Consider the following 18,949-nt stretch of genomic DNA (forward strand, 5'->3'; position numbering starts at 1 on the left):
ATTGGTATGGTCAAATGCTTTTTCTGCATCTATTAAGAAAATCATGGACTTTTGTCCTTATTAATGTATTACATTGATTTTTCAAATATTAAAACAGCCTTGCATTCTTGAGACAAATCCCAGTTGTTCATGGTGTATAATCTTTTTTAAATGTTGCTAGATTTTGTTTGCTAGTATTATGCTGAGGAATTCTGCATTTATATTCATGAGATACTTATCTATAGATTTTGTGTGTATGTGATGTCTTTGGTAGAATTCACCATGAAGTCATGTAGCTTAGGCTTTTCTTTGTAAGAACTTTCTGATTACTAATTCTCTTTCTCCTCATTATAAGTCTATTCAGGTTTTCTAAACTAAGGTTGGGTTAGGTTACGTTAGTGACTGACATCTTACTTTTTTTTTAAATATAAGTATTTACAGCTGTAAAGTTTCCCTCTAAACACTGCTTTAGCTGCATCCTGTAAGTTTTGCTTATGTTGTGTTCTCATTTTCATTCACCTCAAACTATTTTCTAATTTATGTTATTTCTTTCTTTGACCCATCGGTTATTTAGAAATGTTTTTAATTTCCACATATTTGTGAATTTTATAGATTCCTTTCTGTTGTTGATTTCTAATTTCATTCCACTGTGATTGGAAAACATACTTGTGATTTAAATCTTTTTAAATTTTTTAAAGTTTGTCTAACGACCTCACATATGGTCCATCCTTGAGAATTTTCCACGTATTCTGCTGTTTTGGAGTATAGTGTTCTAAAGATGGTCTATAATTTATAGTGTTGTTTATGTATTCTATTTGCTTATCTTCTGCCTAGTTGTAGTACCCATTATTAAACCTGAGGTAATAAAATCTCCAATCGTTACTGTTGAATTGTCTATTTCTCCCTTCAATTATGTCAGGTTTTGCTTTATGTATTTGGGACTCTGTTAGTAGATGCATATATGCACACATTTTCCTGATGGATTGACTCTTTTGTCATTATAAAATATTTTGTATCTTTAGTAATCATTTTTGTCAGTCTGTTTTGTCTGGTATTAGTGCAGGCACTACAGTTCTTTTGGGTACCGTTTGCATGGTATATCTTTTCCCATCTCTCTACTATCAATCTATTTGTATCCTTAAATCTACATTGGGTCTTTTATAAATTTTTAAATTACTTAATCAATGTATAAAATATATATATGGAGAAAATATTAATAATCTATAAGTAAAATAATAATAATAATCTACAAGTACAGTTTTCTACCTCATGTACAGGAAAGGAAAAGCATAAATTCTTCATAAAATTTCATAGTCTCTTTGTTTAAAAAGAATAAAGCCAGGTTTCCATCCTCCCTCCCTTCTTCCCTCACACACACACAAACACACACACTCACACGATCCAGTAGTTCAAATGACTCCAAACCTTAGGTTTGGTAGTGGTACTGACTTGCACTGAGAGAAAAGGAAATATGTGCTCATTGTTAATACTGAGCCATTTGATTTAGTGCGGAACTTGGGGTCTGGCCTTTCTTTCTTCTAATCAAGGAAACTCCACACTACTAAGTATATAATGTCTTAAAAATACAGCATAACATTTAAATTCATTCATTTTTTTACCAATCATATTTGCATCAGAAATTTTACCCCACTTACTTATAATCCTTTTTGAAGGCTGCCAAATCTCCCCTGGCCTCTGAGAACTCCCATGTCTTCCGCAATATACCAATGTAGAAATGTCTTCTTGGCATACACGAGGTCAACCTGTGGTCCAGGAGGGTTCAGGCCTCCACGATTACTGTGCTGTTGTCCAGGATGCAGATAGCCTGCTGGACATTGGCCAGGTCCCTTCCTGACATCACCATGGGTGGCTGATTGTTGATGCCTACCTTGAAAACAGTTGGAAACCAATCTACAAACTGAATAGAGTTCCTTGACTTCATGGCTGAAACTGCTGCATTCACATCCTTGGGGACAACATCCCCTTTGTACAGCAGGCAGGAGGCCATGTACTTTCCAAGTTGAGTACCACACTTAACCAGCTTGTTGGAGAACCCAAAGGAAGCAGTAGGGATGTTTGATATGGAGACATGGTAGGTTTTGTCAGCAGAGATGGAAGAGGGCAAAGATTGTGATGGGGAAATATATTCTCAGATAAGGTACAAGTTTTTCTCTAATTCAGTTAAGTACACATTCAAGGGCCCTTCAAAACAGAAGAAAGCAGTAATAGAAGAGACAAATCAGCCTATTAATGCTGGCATAAGAGGAGCATTCTACACCAAGCATATGATGGCATGTCATAGATGGCCTCAGTACCATGCAGCTACAGTTTGAGTGCTCTGTGGTGAAATGAGTGGTAAGAATAGAGTTGTAAGGCTCTATTATGCAAGTGGAGACACTGAGGGCTGGATATACAGAGAACTCCAATTTAGTCTTCTTGCTATAGTCTATTAAAAGCCACTCTAAGAGAGATATAATCTGGATTCAATGCTTCATCCAATGCTTCAGAAAGACCAAATCTGTTCTGCCAGCTTTCAGATGCTCTCTAGTCCAAGTTGGATAACCTCTGACCCACAGAGTAGTGACCTCAGACATAGCTGTTTGGAGTATCCTCCTTTCCATTAACAAGCTTTGGGTGGAAGAGTGAATAGTACTTCCCTGTATGAATCCTACCTACAACAGCTGGTTCTAAGTCTGAGAAGAGTGCTCTGGGCACATGATTTGCAACTCTTGTCTCACAACAGAAGGTATCAAAAGATGCATTCATATGCTCCATTTCAGCATTTTCCAACTGATCCTTTTCACTACCAAGAATGATACTATCTGGCTGAATTTCACATTCCAGGCAACAGTTTCCAGCAAGTGTCCCCAGTCTGGATGTCAGCTTGGACAATACAAATGGAAAGGCATCCCTCATGATTATCTGAAGGTGTTGACACCACTCTGTGGTAATGACAATAAATTATGTCTCTTACAGAGAGCACATCATATTTGTAAATATATTTTTTCAGCTTCTATCTTTTGACTGGAAAGTTTAATACATTTGTATGTAATATAATTACTATAGTAGGATTTACACCTTTCATTTTGCTATTTCCTGTATGTCTTATGTCTTTTTTTCTATTTATCTCTGTTACTGTCTTCCTTAGTGTTATATATTACTAGTGTACCATTCCTTTGTTGTTTCCTCTACCATATTCTTAATTTTCTTAATGATTGTGCTGGTAATTACAATTAAAACCTTAATTTAAAACAACCTACTTTGGATTCATACTAACTTAATTTCAAGAGCATACAAAAACTTTGCCCCAATATACCTCCATTTGCTCTCCTCTCTTTTGTGCTATTGTTGGAAAAATTACATCTTTACACATTAGAAACCCACTAATACAGTTTTATAATGCTTTATGCAGTTTTCTTTTGAATCATAAGAAAAGTTATATACAAAAATAAATTTATGCTGTATTTTATATTTACCTATGTAGATACCTTTACCAGTGCTCTTTATTTTTGTGTGTGGACTGAAGTTACTGTCTGGAGTGTTTTCATTTCAGCCTGAAAGACCCATTTTTTGTTTTTATAGAATAGGTGTTCTAGTAACATTCTCTCAGTTTCTATTTATCTAGTAATGGCTTAATGTCATAAATCAAAGTCTTAACATCTCCTTCATTTTTGCTAGACATACAATTCTTGGTTGATAAGGTTTTTTTTTCCAATACTTTGAATATGTCATCCATTTGAATTCTAGCTTCCATTACTTCTGATAAAAATCAGCTGTTGCGCTTACTGAGGATGTCTTGTACTCAGTAGTCATTTCTCTCTTGCTGCTTTTGAGATTCCACCCTTGGCTTTAGACTTCAATAGCTTGATTATGATGTGTCTAGTTGTGGGTCTCTTTTGAGTTCACTTTGCTTGAAATTTGCTGAACTTCTTGATTATGCAGATTCATGTTTCCTATCAATTTGGAAATTTTTCAGCCATTATTTCTTCAATATTCTTTCTGCCCCTTTTTCTCTTCTCCTTCTAGGACTCCCATTACACTGTTGGTATGCTTGACGGTGTCCCACAGGCCTCATAGTCTCTTCAGTTTTCTTCATTCCTTTTTCTTTCTGCTCCTCAGCCTAGATAATCTACAATGACCTGCCTATATTTAAGTTAACTGACCTTTTCTTTTGTCAATTCAAATCTGCTATTGAGCCCCTCATGAATTTTTTATTCTGGTCATTATACTTTCAGCTCCCTAATTTCTATTTGGTTTTTTCTTTTAATTTCTCTCTTTATCATTATTTTCTATTTGGTGGAACACTGTTCTCATATTTTCCTCTAATTCTTCAGAAATGGTTTCTTTTAGTTCTTTGAACATATTTTAATAGTTGATATAAAGTCTTTGTATACTTAAGTCTAACAACTAGGCTCCCTCTGGGACTTTTTACTGACTGAATTGTTTTCTTCCTATCTAGACCATACTTTTCCTGTTTGGTGTCTCACTTTTTATTTTTGCTTATAAGTGTACATTTTAAACACAATAATTTCCAACTTTGGAAATCAGATCCCCCCTCAAACCCAGAAATTGTTACTGCTAGTTGTTACTGATGATGATGATGATGTTTGCTTAGTGACGTTCTTCCACTAATTCTATGAAGTCTGTATTCTTAGTGGTCAGCTAATAATTGGATAAATGTTCCTTAAATGCCTGAAACCAGTGTCCCAACCTTTGCTAAGGCTGTGTGTATGTTGGGGCACACCCTCAACACTGGCAGTTTACAACTCTGCCTTTGCCTTCACAAGGCAGAACGTGTTTTCCAGAATCTCAAGGTCAGCCAGAGATGAAAGATTAGGACCTTTCCTGGGCATGCACAAAGCCCTGAACATGTGCATGGCCATATGGAACCCTAGGAATTTGTTGGAGCTTTTCAACGCACCCTATGAACATCATTCCCAGATTTTCCTATTAAACTGTTTATCGCAACAGGTATCACTGCCTCAGGCAGCTGTGACGTTGAACAGTTGCCACGGCTTTTTTCAACAAATGCCCTGAGTTAGGTCAAGGAAGACAAGCTCTATAAATGAGGCTTTTCCAAAGAGCTTCCAGACAGGTCAAATAGTGACAATTCTCTGGCAACAGGGCTTTATCAGATGCTTGAAACATTCTGCAAACTCCACTGGCTGTTAGACCACTGTCTTTCACAGCTAATATAATTGTGAGGCTGTTGGTTTATAAGGCTACTGCAGAGCTGGGGACAGGAAACGGCAATAGGGCAAGTTAAAACACTACAAAGCTTGCAATTCTTACCAAGAGTCAGATGTTTTTCTTGAACAAATACTCTTCAAATTGTTGCAGGTCCCTGGTTGATTCCCAGAGTTCGGAAAAAGTTGATTTTGGCAATTTTTTCCATGGCTCTTGTTGCTTTTATAAAGGAGCAGATTTTCAAAGATCCTTACTCCACCATTCCAGAACTGCTTCCACGTGTAGTTTTAATGGCAGAAGACATGGTTATACTAACAACTAAGAAATGATAAAGCATGTCATTTGCTGAGTTAAAAGAGAGATGCTAAGAATAAATTTAATAAATATTAACATTTAAATATACACTGAATTACTTAGCACTGATACTATGAAATGGTCCAGAGGCTCCCCATACATTTCTTTTGAGAAAGTTTATATTCTTAATTCTCTTTCAATACCTTGTTCTAAAACAGGATGTTTTCTTTGCCTTAATTACTTCAGTGAAATATGCCATCCTTGACTTTTTCCATACTGCCATTACTTCCCAAATCATCCTCTCTAGTTAGCTATTTCATTCTAAAACAAACAGGACTGTGTGATTCAACTGCTCATAAATTTGTAAGAGTCCCATCTCTTATAGAGCAAGTCACAACCCTGATTTGTCCCAAAAATACTTTTCTAAGCCTTTTTCTCAGCTACCCTGTGAATATCCTATACTCCAGTCAAATCCATGCTCTTTCACAAATCTACCCTTTGAGCTTAATTTCCTTTGTCTGAAATACTTTCTTCAAGTTCCAAACAAGCAGAATCCTACTGCACCTCTAAAATGAGTCAAATGTCTTCCTCAACCTCATTATCCCTCTCTTCCTTTCCTCTTCTTTGTGATGACACACATTTTGTTCTTGTAGCTTATTACATCATTCTCAGACTGCCCACAGGGCAGTGAACACATTTGTTTGCCTTTGCATTGTCCTTTCACCTATATACATATATTTCAAGAAACATTTGTGGCACTGAAGAGATACTTAGAAATTTGTCTCGTTTCACTTTATATTAATATTTGCCATTTTAAAATAAGAAATAAAAGTAAGTACTTTCTAACTTAGTATGCCACAAAATCTCAAACTCTAGCTTCATAAGAGAGAAGCTGCTGGGTATTATTTGAAAAAAAAGGAAGTCTCATTGTCAATTCAGGCAAATGCTGGCTAAATAAAACTGAACAGGTTTCTTTTCTGGAGAACTTTTTAGAACTTTTACCCTCTAATATGTGTGATCAATCTCCAACTTAATATTATGTTCCAAACAACTAATCACAGAATTCTTTTTGCGCTGAACATCCCAAGGGACTAGTATTCAGCAGAACACATTCGGAAAATGCTGATCTAATTCTTTATTTAAAAGAGTGAGTATAAGTAAAGTGATCTGTTCTTTGTCCCCTTGAATCCACATTTGCTTTAAACCTAACTGCTGTGTTTATTACTTAATCAGCTAAAATTAAGTTCTACTATAAAACAAGAAACCCAAAAAAGTAACAATAGCTTGAATGTGTGGCAATGATCCTCTTTAGTATGCATTACAATGACTTAAAGTGCTTGTTAAAACACAGACTGCCAGGCTCCACCCCCAGAGATTCTCACTTAGTAACTCTGGAGTGGTGCCAAGGTTCTGCATTTCTAATAAGCCTCCAGGTGATGCTGAGGCTGCTGATATAGAGACCACACTCTGATGTAAGAGTTTATTCTCTCAAATAACATGAAATCTTGAGACTAGTACAAAGGCTCCAGAATTATTAGGAACATCAGCTCCTTCTAACTTGCTGCTCCATCACCCTAGTTCATGAATTTCATCCTCCAGGTCATCTCATGGCCCAAGGAGACTGCTCAAATTCTAGCCACCATGTTAGCCATGTTATTAGCTTCCAGGCAATAGGAAAGGGGTAAGGGTAAAAGGGCACATCTCCAAACTAAGCTCCTTCTAAGGAGCCTTATTTGCAAAAACTTAGTCTAAAGGCTTCAACTAATAGAGAAAAATGGTAAATGCAATCTTTTAGTCAAGTACACTGCCACCCTAAATAAAACTTAATTACTACTAAGGAAGAAAGGAAGACTAGATTTTGAATAGGCATCTAGAGACTCTAACATACTTTAGTCTACATATACTTCAATAACTAAGTCCAATCGATCTGCCTGTTTCATATATTTGACCCATATGTTTCATCACTATTTCTCCTTTCCTAGATTCTTTTATCATTGCTCACCTACCTTATTATAATATTCTTTAAATCAGTCTTCCTATCCCTTATCCGGTAGTTGCTATAAGATGGATTTTGAGGGAGTTAAAACTGTTTAAAATTCTTCAATGACTCCACATTTCCTATAAAATTATAAAGTATGAGCATTTCTGTTTCACATAAAGCCCTCATCTATGACTATTCCCTGCGTCATATTCTACTATTAAACACAACAAACTGTTTCTCTCTTCAGTGCTTTCATCATGCTTTCTCTGCTAATTAAGATACTCCTGACCCTCCTTCACTTTTACTACTCACCTTTAAGATTTAACTAATGTAGTAACTCCTCCAGAAATCTCTCCCTGAGACCCCTCTTCCATAGGATGAGTACCTTTCCTCTGAAATCACATAAAAGCTCTGTCCAGAGATATCACTGGATATTACATATTGTATTATGAGGATCTGTTTAGATCTCCAGCTTTCACAATAGATTATGTGCTTTGTAAGTGTAAGGACCATGTTTGGTTTATCTTTATGTTCCCAGAATTGGGTACAAAGCAAATGCCGACTATCATTTGTTGAACATAAGTATTACCCTTCATCATGAACTGGCCTATACAATGAAAATCTGAGTTGGAACTGTCCAACAATCTAATAACCTTTTCTGTTACAAATAACATATTCTAATTACTCAATTCAAAAAAGTAACTACAAATGGAAAATTCTTCCTTAATAACTCTAGTTAAATGAAATTTCAAAGTATACAATTTTTTTTGCATAGCCAAACATCTTTTATTTTTCAGAACTAGAATACCAAAGACACAACCCAACTAGCTCCAGAACACTTCCAGACTTTTTATGTTTATTTAACCAAACTAAAAAAAGTTTTTAAAAGGAACATCTGCAACAACAAAATAACACTAATCTATCAATCAAAGTTCGCTTCACCATTTCTTGTCTTTTCCTTATGTTAATCCGAGCTCTCCACCTTTAATTCTTCTTCCTCTTTCTTTTGGGAATATTCAGTATCTTCTTCTGAGTTTGGAGATGATGTCTCCTTTGGTAGCACAAAACATTCAGCACTTACAACTTCTTCAGCAGTCACTGAACTTCTACAATAGATCAAGCTGCAAAGGAGGGATCTGACATTATCATCCTGCAAGAAAAAAGGGATGTTATAAAACAAGAATCAATAAAAACAAAACAAATGAACAAAAAGATAAATCTGTAAGGAGTATCCAATGCAAAACACTTAATCAAAATCAATTTTGCCTATTTAGATCTTTAAAGATTTCTATCAAATTCAGCTAGTTTTTACTGGAAAAGAATTAATCCACTATGAAAACAATGGGATCAAATCACAGGGAAAAAAAATAGAAGGAAAAAAAATCACAGTTGAAATATATTAAAAACAAGTGTCTATCTAGCAAGGTTCTCGTTCAGATTTGATGGAGAAATCAAAAGCTTCAAAGATAAACAAAAGCTGAAAGAATTCAGCACCACCAAACCAGCTTTACAACATATGTAAAAGGAACTTCCCTAGCAATCAAACTATAAGAAAAGAGAACAAAAAGAAGAAAGAAAAAAAAAAAAAAACCCTACAAAAGATTGCTTTGGCAGTTCGGTTCTTTTATGATCCCATATAAACTATGGAATTGTTTGTTCTAGTTCTGTGAAAAATATGACTATTTTGACAAGGATTGCATTGTATCTGTAGACTGCTCTGGATAGTACAGCCATTTTGATAATGTTGATTCTTCCAATCCAAGAGCACAAGATACCTTTCCATTTCTTTGTATCATCAATTTCCTTCATCAATGTTTTACAGTTTTCAGAGTATAGGTAACCTCCTTGGTTAAGTTTATTTCTAGGTATTTTATTGTTTTTGATGCAATTGAAGTGTTTATGCCAGTAATAAAATTCAGATTTTTGAAGTGAAAAGAAAAACAAAAGTGAATGAAGGGCCGCAAATGGCAAAATATCCTTTCTTACTGGGTGAGTTGTACTCCATTACATATATATGCTGCATCTTCTTTATCCATTCATCTACTGATGTGCACTTGGGATGGTTCCATATCTTGGCAATTATAAAGTATGCTGCTGTTAATAGCAGGGTATATGTATCTTTCTGAATTCTTATTCTGCGGTTGGCTTTATTCCTTTGATAACTGTGTAAGTTTAAAAAGTTAAAGCTCTAAATATTCTTGGAAACAGTGAACAGTACATATATGTAAATTCTTGAAAAATATGTACAGTATATTGTGTATATGTATTTACATACAATATATTGTACATGTGCAAACTGTAATAATTCTACCTAATAAAACTGGAAAATTTTTTAAAAATTAAAATTTTTTAAAAAGGACATTTTTTAATTCCCCCTTTCCCTCTTTTTTGGGACACTAGTCAGAGTTTGATACTATGAAAATTTTACATTGACATTCCTGTCTGGAAGGGTAACCTCCGTTACATGGTCAAACGCTTCTAGTTTCACCTATGAAGTGACATCCTTTTGAAACACTTCTGCACCACTACCACCATCATCATCATTATGGAGACCAGAATTTATTATGTACCACTATTTTAAAGAATGTTATTTGTGTTATCACATGTAAATAACACTATAATGTTGCTCTTCCACTAGTTCCACCTCCCAAAATACCTGGGTATGCTTTTTTTGCTCCCTGTGATGACTCTAATTACAGCACATTTCACACTGAATAAAAATCACCTATTTATTGCTACTGTCCTCATCAGACTCTAAGATGCTTAAGGTCAGAAATTTTAGTTTATCACTTCATCTCCAACAGCAAACACAGTATCAGGGATATAGCAGGTATTCAGCAAATAATGCCCATACTTCATTCTACAGAATACGTTTTAAAACAGATTTTAAAATAGTATCTTTAGTAAGTATAAACTAAAACTTACAAAACCTAAATGAGAAAAAATAGCATATGCTCTTGAAAGCCACAAAAACAGATTTAGAACATGTAGAAAATCTTAGACAAAAAGGATCTCACCACAAATGTGTCAATTTTTAAGTTAATTTATAAACTTTACATGATTCCAATAAAATTCAGTTTTTCCCCTTGGAACTCGATAAATTAACTGTAAAGATCTTTTATAAGAATAATAAGCGAGGACAGATATGAAAGGCTCTGATAAAAAGTAGCAGTAAGGAAGGAACTAGCCTTCTCAAGTATTAAAAGATATCAAAGTCTGTTAATTAAAAAGAATATGGCACTGGGATATGAATAAACACATCAGTGGAACAAAATGGAAAAAATAAAAATATACTCCTGCACAAATAAAACTTTATTATATGAATCGGTGGCATTTCTAATGGAAGAAGGGGATAACTTTCCAATAAAAGGTACTAAGACAAATGGACCCAATGGAAAAAGATAAAATCAGATCTATTCCTCACACCAAACACCAGGATAATTATAACTGTATCAAAAATCTAAATGTATAAAATAAAATTACATAATTACTAGGGAAAAACAGTTGACTCAATTCCCAAAAGTAACTACAGCGGAAAGAATTTCTACCTTAAGCTTTTCACTCTCACAAATTATAAAATTATATAAAATTGGTTTTACACAGTTAAAGAACAAACAAAAAAGCAATCCCTAAATGTCAAAAGCAAAATCAAACAAATGGACTTAATTATGTATCAGGTAACATAATCACATAGAAAATTATTTCAATTGACTTTAAAACAAGTATTTTGGACTGTCCAATCTTAGTGGGATAAAGATCTAGTAAGATACTTCCTAAAGTCAAAAAGAAAGAACTTCAAAGAAATGTTTAACTATATTCAATAACCTATACTTTTTAATAATATTGTCATTTTTAAACTATCACATTCATTGTATGTAATTGTTAATACCACAAAAATTAAGATTACTAGTATCAAAGTAAGAAGGGACTTGTATTTAAAATTAAGTAAAAAGCCTATAATCTTGAATCTGATTTGGAAATATCTATATAATGTCTGTATTCATTCTTCTTTTTCTAATAAAAAATGCACTTCCTATTGAAAAATCCCAACCAACAATGATCAATCTTTGCATCCAAATTTTTGTCTCTAAATTTCCTACTAAAAGGATTATAGGTTCCTTGGAAAAATGGTTAATTCCAGTTATTAGGCAAGGAATGTACAAGATAATCAGGGACATCTTATGCAAAAAGCAAGTTATAAAAGACAATCTGATTTGTGACAAAGATCACAGGATACATCTTGAATAGGGTCCTCAAAAAATTAGAAATTGAGCAAAAACACTGACTTTTTAAAATGACTTCAACAATCTGAGACACATTAAAATGTTTAAATCCATGAGATTATAATGATACAACTTAAAATAAAAAATTTTAATTTGATACCTTTTAGAGACTGCTAAGAAACAAATTCATTACTCTTAAAATTGCTTTCCCTGGATGAACTAAAGTTTAGGGTAACCCAATTAACTGTTGAGGCAAAGTTTACCTTTATAGTAACATTCCAATTCATAAACAGAGATGCAATAACAGAACTGGAAAATCACCATTCTTCAACAAAATAAGGTGTCTAGACTACAATCATTAATTGATGCTAAAACTATTAGGCAGTTTAGAATGGAAAAATTAGATAATGAATGGAACAGTTTAAGAAAGACAGAACAGTGTAAGAGATAATGAATGAAACAATTTAAGAGACCTTAGAGATAACTTGAAGCATACCAACATCCGCATTATAGGGGTTCCAGAAGGACAAGAGAGTGAAGGAGGCTGAAAATGTATGATGAAATTATGACTGAAAACTTCCTAAACCTGAAGAAGGAAACAGATATCCAGGTCTAAGATGCACAGACAGTCCCAAACAAAATGAACCCAAACAGACCCACACCAAGATGTATAACTAAAATGTCAACAGTAAAAGATAAAGAGAATTATAAAGGCAACAAGAGAAAAAAAGAGTCACATACAAGGGAACTCCCATAAGATTTTCAGCTGATTTTTCTGCAGAAATTCTGCAGGCCAGAAGGGAGTACAATAATAGATTCAAAGTAAGAAAGGGGAAAGTCTTGTACCTATGATACTCCACCCAGCAAGATTATCATTTAGAATTGAAAAAGAGATAAAGAACTTCTCAGACAAGAAAAAACTAAAAGAATTCATCAATACTAAACAAGTAATCTCACAGAGTTTTCTCTAAGTGGAAAAGAAAAGGCTGTAACAAGAAGAAAAAAATCTATAGGAAAGGAAAAATGCCACTAGTAAAGCAAATATATAGTAAAGGCTGATGATCAACCACTTAAACAAGATAATATGAAGATTAAAAGACAAAAACATTGTAAAAGCAAATATAAGTACAATAATGAGTTAAGAGATATGCATGAAGAAGGAAAATATGACATCTAAGCCACAAAATATGGAGAGGGAAGTAGAAAATATAGATCTTTTAGAATGTGTTTGAACTTAAATGACTACCAATTTAAAACTAGTAGATATAGTTATATGTCAACATATATGAAGCCAATGGTAACCACAAATCAAACACCTTCAAAAGATACACAAAAACTGGAAAGAAAGGTACATAAGCATATTACTAAAGAAAATCATCAAACCACAAGGGAAGAAACAATAAGAAGAAATAAACAAGAGAACTACAAAAACAACCAGAAAAAAAGGTAATAAAATGGCAATAAATACATACCTATCAATAGTTACTTGAAATGTCAATGGACTAAATGCTCTAATCAAAAGACATAAGGTAGCTGATTATATAAAAATCAAGGCCCATCTGTATACTGCTTACAAAAAGCTCACTTCAGAGTGAGAAAATATTTGTAAAAGACATACCTGATAAAAGACTGTTATTCAAAATATATAAATAACTCCTAAAACTCAACAATAAGAAAACATGATTAAAAAATGAGCCAAAGACCTTGCCAAATACCTCACTAAAGAAGATATACAGATGGCAAATACGCATATGAAAAGATGCTCCATATCGCGTCATGAGGGAAAATAAACTAAAACAACAATATACTATTACGTATTTATTAGAATGGCCAAAATTCAAAATATTGACCAAATGCAAGCGAGGCTGTAAAGCAAAAGGAACTCTCATTCACTGCAGGTGGCAATGAAAAATGGTACAGCTACTTTGGAAGACAGTTTGACAGTTTCTTAAAAATCTAAATATACTCTTACCATACAATCCAGCAACTGCACTCCTTGGCACTGACCCAAGGAAATGAAAACTATGTCTACATAAAAACCTGCAACTGGATGTTTATAGCAGCTCTATTCATCACTGCCAAAACCTGGAAACAACCAAGTTGTCCTTCAGTAGGTGAAGGGATAAATAAACAAGTACATTAAAACAATGGATTCAACGCTAAAAAGAATTGAGCTAACAAGCCAAGAAAAGACATGGAGGAACCTTAAGTGCATATTATTAAGTGGAATAAAGCCAAAATAAAAAGGCTGCATACTTTATGACTTCAACTATATGACATGCTAGAGAAGGCAAAACTATGGAGACAGTAAAAAGATAAGTCTCCAGGGACTTGGAGAAAGTAAAGATGAATAGGTAGAGCACAAAGAATTTTTGGGGCAGTGAAAATACTCTGTATGATATTATGATCGTGGATACATGTCATCATGCATGTGTGCAAACCCTAAGAATGTATAACACCACGAGTGAACCCTAATGTAAACCATGGATAATGTCAATGTAGGTTAATCAATTGTAACAAAATGTACCACTATGTTAGGAGATGTTGATAATGGATAAACTGCATATGTGGGGGATACATGGGAAATCTCTACCTTCTCAAATTTGCTGTGAACCTAAAACTGCTCTTAAAAAAGTAAAGTCATAAAAGCAGTCGTAAAATACAAAATAAATATGTTCTTAAAAAAAATGGCAAGAGAATTTTTTATAGTCAGATCATTATACTTTCATAGACTTGTTCATTGCCATAATTAACACCTTAATATCTAGTCACACTGAGGACTACATAATTTCAAAGATTTTAATATTTCCATGTTTTAGTGCAAGTTACTGTGTTTACCTGAAATGCCTATCACCTCATTCTACCTCTTGTAAAATCCTAATTCAATATTGAAGATTCACCTATTCAAATAACTATTTGGTGGCATTTTTTAACAACCTCTTGCCTCCTCCTCTCTCTGCCAAATTAAAAATTAGTTTCCTTCAAAGTATTTTCTTAATATTCTATATATAGATCTTGGTTGTTTAACTTGTTCATATTTCTAAATTATTAATTTCTTCAATGCTGCAATCCTAGAAACCAGTACCAATTCCTGATATAGAATAGGTACTCAAAATACATTGGCTATACCCATACCTCAAAGCAATTAGCAATGACACACATGTATGACAAAGAAAAGACACAGCTAGATACGTACAAAAAGTAGTAAAACATTAGTTTCAATATAATGTGATCTTTGAAGATACAGCAAAGACTGTCTTTCCTTAATTATTACACAGAATACTTACATAATTTGTGTGACAAACATACAATTCAGCAGTACTCTCCAGCAGTAATTTTCTGCCAAGAGTGTAAGTTAGGGTGCTTAAATTTTTCAATACTTCTTTAGTGTGAATGCTATTTTGTATTCCTGCAAATCTTCAGTCAAATATAAGTCTTATTACTGCTACACATCTATATCTCAGGTTTCCAACCATTAAATGACAAAAAGGTCACATACCAAATGAAACTGATCCACCTTTGGAATTCCTTCCTCATTTGTCTCAAATTCCTGATTTTGAACAGAAAGCTGTTAAAGAGAATAAGAATGAATAAATTCCCAATGTATTAAAATACCAATCCTATAGCAGAGGCCAATCTGAAACTCTTTAGGTTCTAGAGAGAAGAGATCAAAGAAAGCACATTACTTCTAGCAAAATAAAAATATCTTCATTAAAAAAAAAAAAAAAACACCACCACTACTTGTTCACAAGCAACCAAACAGTTACTGGGGCTCCTAAAGTATCAATCAAGAGTTGATGCACATACTATAAGCACTTTTAATATTTCCTCACCTTACAAGCAAATATATTAATATGCAGTAGCTTACACTGTATTGGCTTCATCAGTACTCATATATTAAACACAAAGAAAATTTATCAGGCAAGTTTGCTTCCTCATTAATACCTAACCTGTGTTCAAGAAATACTTGCTAACTTTTATAAACTATCAAATATGGAGAACTTCTTACATACACAAAGATAATCTGAATCCCATGTATTTATCACTCAGCCCCAACAACCATCAACCAATGATCACTCTTGCCCTATGTACAAACCCATATATATTATTTTTGAGGAAAATCCTATATATCTCATAATTTCATCTATAAATGTTTTACTACATATTTCTAAAAAATAAAGTCTTACTTTGATATAATCACAATATCACACTAAAAAATTAATAATTCTTGAATATAAAATATCAAGTTTTCTAATTTTAATCACCTCATATTTTATTTTCTTATCATTTACTTAAACCCAGATTTAAATAAGTTCCACATACTGTAATTTAAAAATGAATAAAAGGACTTCTAAACTATTCCTGCTCCTCACCACTAAGTTCAGAAACAACATAAAAGACAACAAAAAGAGATCTCTGACAGGTCAAAAGAGGAAGGAAAACTGATGAGAGACCCCAGGACTTGAGGAACAACATAGTGACAGGATGTCTTATAACCTTCCTCCATCAAGGAAGATTAAAGCCTTATTTTGACACAATCACAATATAACAATAAAAATTAATAATTCTTTAATATAAAATACCCAGTTTTCAAAAAGAAGGTGACTTAAATAGCATAAACTCAAAGAAAATTATTGGAATTTCTGACAACTAAAAACAAAGAAAAAATCTTGAGTGCAACCAAAGAGAAACAAAACATTAATATAGGAATATCAATTTGAGTAACAGAGGATTTTTCATGTAAAACCATGGAGATTAAAAGGAAGTAACACAACCACCATTTTTTTAACTGATAAAGAAAAGAACTTTCAAACACAAATTCTACATCCAGTGAAACTATCCTTCAGGAATGAAAGTGAAATCAAGATGTTTCTACGTGAAGGGAAAATAGAAGAATTTTTCACTAGAAGACAAACTCTTAAAGAATGGCTAAGTACCTCAAACAAAAAGGAAATGAATTTTTCAGAAAGGAATGTTGCAGCATCAAGAAGGAAGAAATAACAGTGTACAGAATAGAAACATAAATACCAAAGACTATTCTTCTCACCATGAGTTTCCTAAAGTATATATGATGATTAAAACAAGTTATAGCATTATCTGATGCTCAAGATAATGAATGATATTTAAAAGTGGGGAGGGTAAAGGAACCCAAATAGATTTCTATGCTTCGCTCAAACTATTAAAACACTCATACCAGTAGAATAGGCTTAATTTCCAGAATATATAACAGATACAAGTTTAATAATAAAAAAAAACCCAATTCAAAAATGGGCAGAAGACCTAAAAAAGCAATTCTCCAATGAAAACATACAAATGGCCAACAGGTACATGAAAAAATGCTCAATATCACTAATTATCAGAGAAATGCAAATCAAAACTAAGACAACATATCACCTCATACCAGTCAGAATGGCCATCGTTCAAAAGTCCACAAACGATAAATGCTGGAGAAAGTGTGGAGAAAAGGGAAGCCTCCTGTACTGTTGGTGCAGCCAACAGTGGAAAACAGTATGGAGTTTCCTCAAAAGACTAAAAATAGACTTACCATATGATCCAGCAATCCCACTCTTGAGCATATATTCAGAGGGAATGTTAAATCAAAAAGATACATGCACCCCAATGTTCATATCAGCACTATATGCAATAGCCAAGGCATAGAAGCAATCTAAATGTCCATCAGCAGATGACTGGATAAAGAAGTTGTGGTATATTTCTATAATGGAATATTACTTGGCCATAAAAAATAATAAAATAATGTCACTTGCAGCAACATGGATGGACCTGGAGACTATCATTCTAAGTGAAGTAAGTCAGAAAGAGAAAGAAAAATACCATATGATATCACTTATATGTGGAATTTTTAAAAAAAGACCAACGAACTTATTTATAATAAGAAACAGACTCACAGACAGAGAAAACAAACTTATGGTTACCAGAGGGGAAGGGCGTGGGAAGGGATAAATTGGGGGTTCTAGATTTGCAGATACTAATATACATAAAATAGACAAACAACAAGTTTATACTGTATATTACAGGGAACTATATATAGTATCTTGTAGTAACCAATGGTGAAAAATATGAAAACGAATATATGTATGTTCCTATATGACTGAAGTATTGTGCTGTATACCAGAAATTGACACAACATTGTAAACTGACTTTACTTCAATTAAAAAAAATATATTGGAAATTTAAAAGCAGTTAAAGTAAAATGAGAGAACTGGAAGTCCTGTCCAGATATATATTGGATTGGATTCTATTACTTTTGTAAAATAGAAATTATAGGGAATCACAAAATCATGGTTTTGGAAGATAACTGAAATGGCATGAAGGTATGGGTCTCAAGTTGTTAAGGAGGTCCAAAAACTGCAAGGCTACGTTATTCAATGAGTGATCATTATGACCACTAACATATTCTAGGAATAAGTTTGAAGTTGGAATAAAAAGAAAATCTTTATAAACAATTTTCCAAAGAAATATATAAGGGGCCATGGTTGAGACATGGCTGAGTAGATGAACTCATCAAGGAAACATGGCACATTTTATTTTTTAAATAGTATTTCAGCACATAATTGTGGCTAAAATTTAAACATTCATTAGGATATGGTAAAGGCATGCATTCCATAATATTCCAGCAACTACTCTGCACCAGGCACACACTCTTAGGCATTTAGAATACAGGAGCAAACAAGACAAACTGCCTTAAAGGAGCTTACATTCTACTGGCAGAGCAGACAATAATAAAGATAAATAAAAGAAACGTATAGTATGTTAAGAGAAAATTCAAGTAGGGAAAAAGGTTGCATTTCAGAGAAAGTCATGCTAAAAAAGCGTCACCTGAATAAAAGAGCCAATCGCTTTTATTTTAAAATTATTCAGCTTCCTCACAGCAGCACCCACACACAAACACAATTTTTTTCACTATAACGCCAGAAGTGCTGTACTATTTTTAATGGGTTCTAGAAATGTCTTTAAAAATTTCATTATAACCTGAAAAAATATAGAAGCATCTTAATACAAATGACTTTAAGACTATCTTCCAAATATACCAGTTAAAAGATACAGTTTACTGCTGGAGATGGAAGGGTTGCCAACACTCAAAACACTAGAATTTTTGAGTAGTTGAAGGCAGTCTTCAAAATATTTCCGTCATTCAATCTGGGTCTCATAACAAAAATGATCCTAAACCAGAATATCTTACAATATGCCTCAAAATATCTATAGTCAGTATTCTAGTGTTTTGACATCAAATAAGCTGTTACTTTTATTTTTGCTAATTCTAAAA

The 18,949-nt window shown here is 33.4% G+C and overlaps 1 protein-coding gene and 1 pseudogene across 1 annotated transcript in view; both read right to left on the reverse strand.

Annotated features, from left to right (window-relative positions):
- Positions 1–1,630: 1,630 nt before the first annotated feature.
- Positions 1,631–2,895, reverse strand: LOC105079834 (tubulin alpha chain-like 3; annotated as a pseudogene).
- A 5,317-nt stretch (positions 2,896–8,212) lies between these two features.
- The window catches only part of STK31 (serine/threonine kinase 31), a 46,872-nt gene continuing 36,135 nt past the window's right edge, over positions 8,213–18,949 (reverse strand). The window contains 2 exon segments of the mRNA XM_010968626.3: positions 8,213–8,591; positions 15,164–15,232. Of these exon segments, the coding sequence (XP_010966928.3) occupies positions 8,364–8,591; positions 15,164–15,232 (297 nt within the window). The 3' untranslated portion in view covers positions 8,213–8,363.

Source organism: Camelus bactrianus, chromosome 7 (genome assembly GCF_048773025.1).
Source record: "Camelus bactrianus isolate YW-2024 breed Bactrian camel chromosome 7, ASM4877302v1, whole genome shotgun sequence".
In the NCBI taxonomy this organism is placed as follows: Eukaryota; Metazoa; Chordata; class Mammalia; order Artiodactyla; family Camelidae; genus Camelus; species Camelus bactrianus.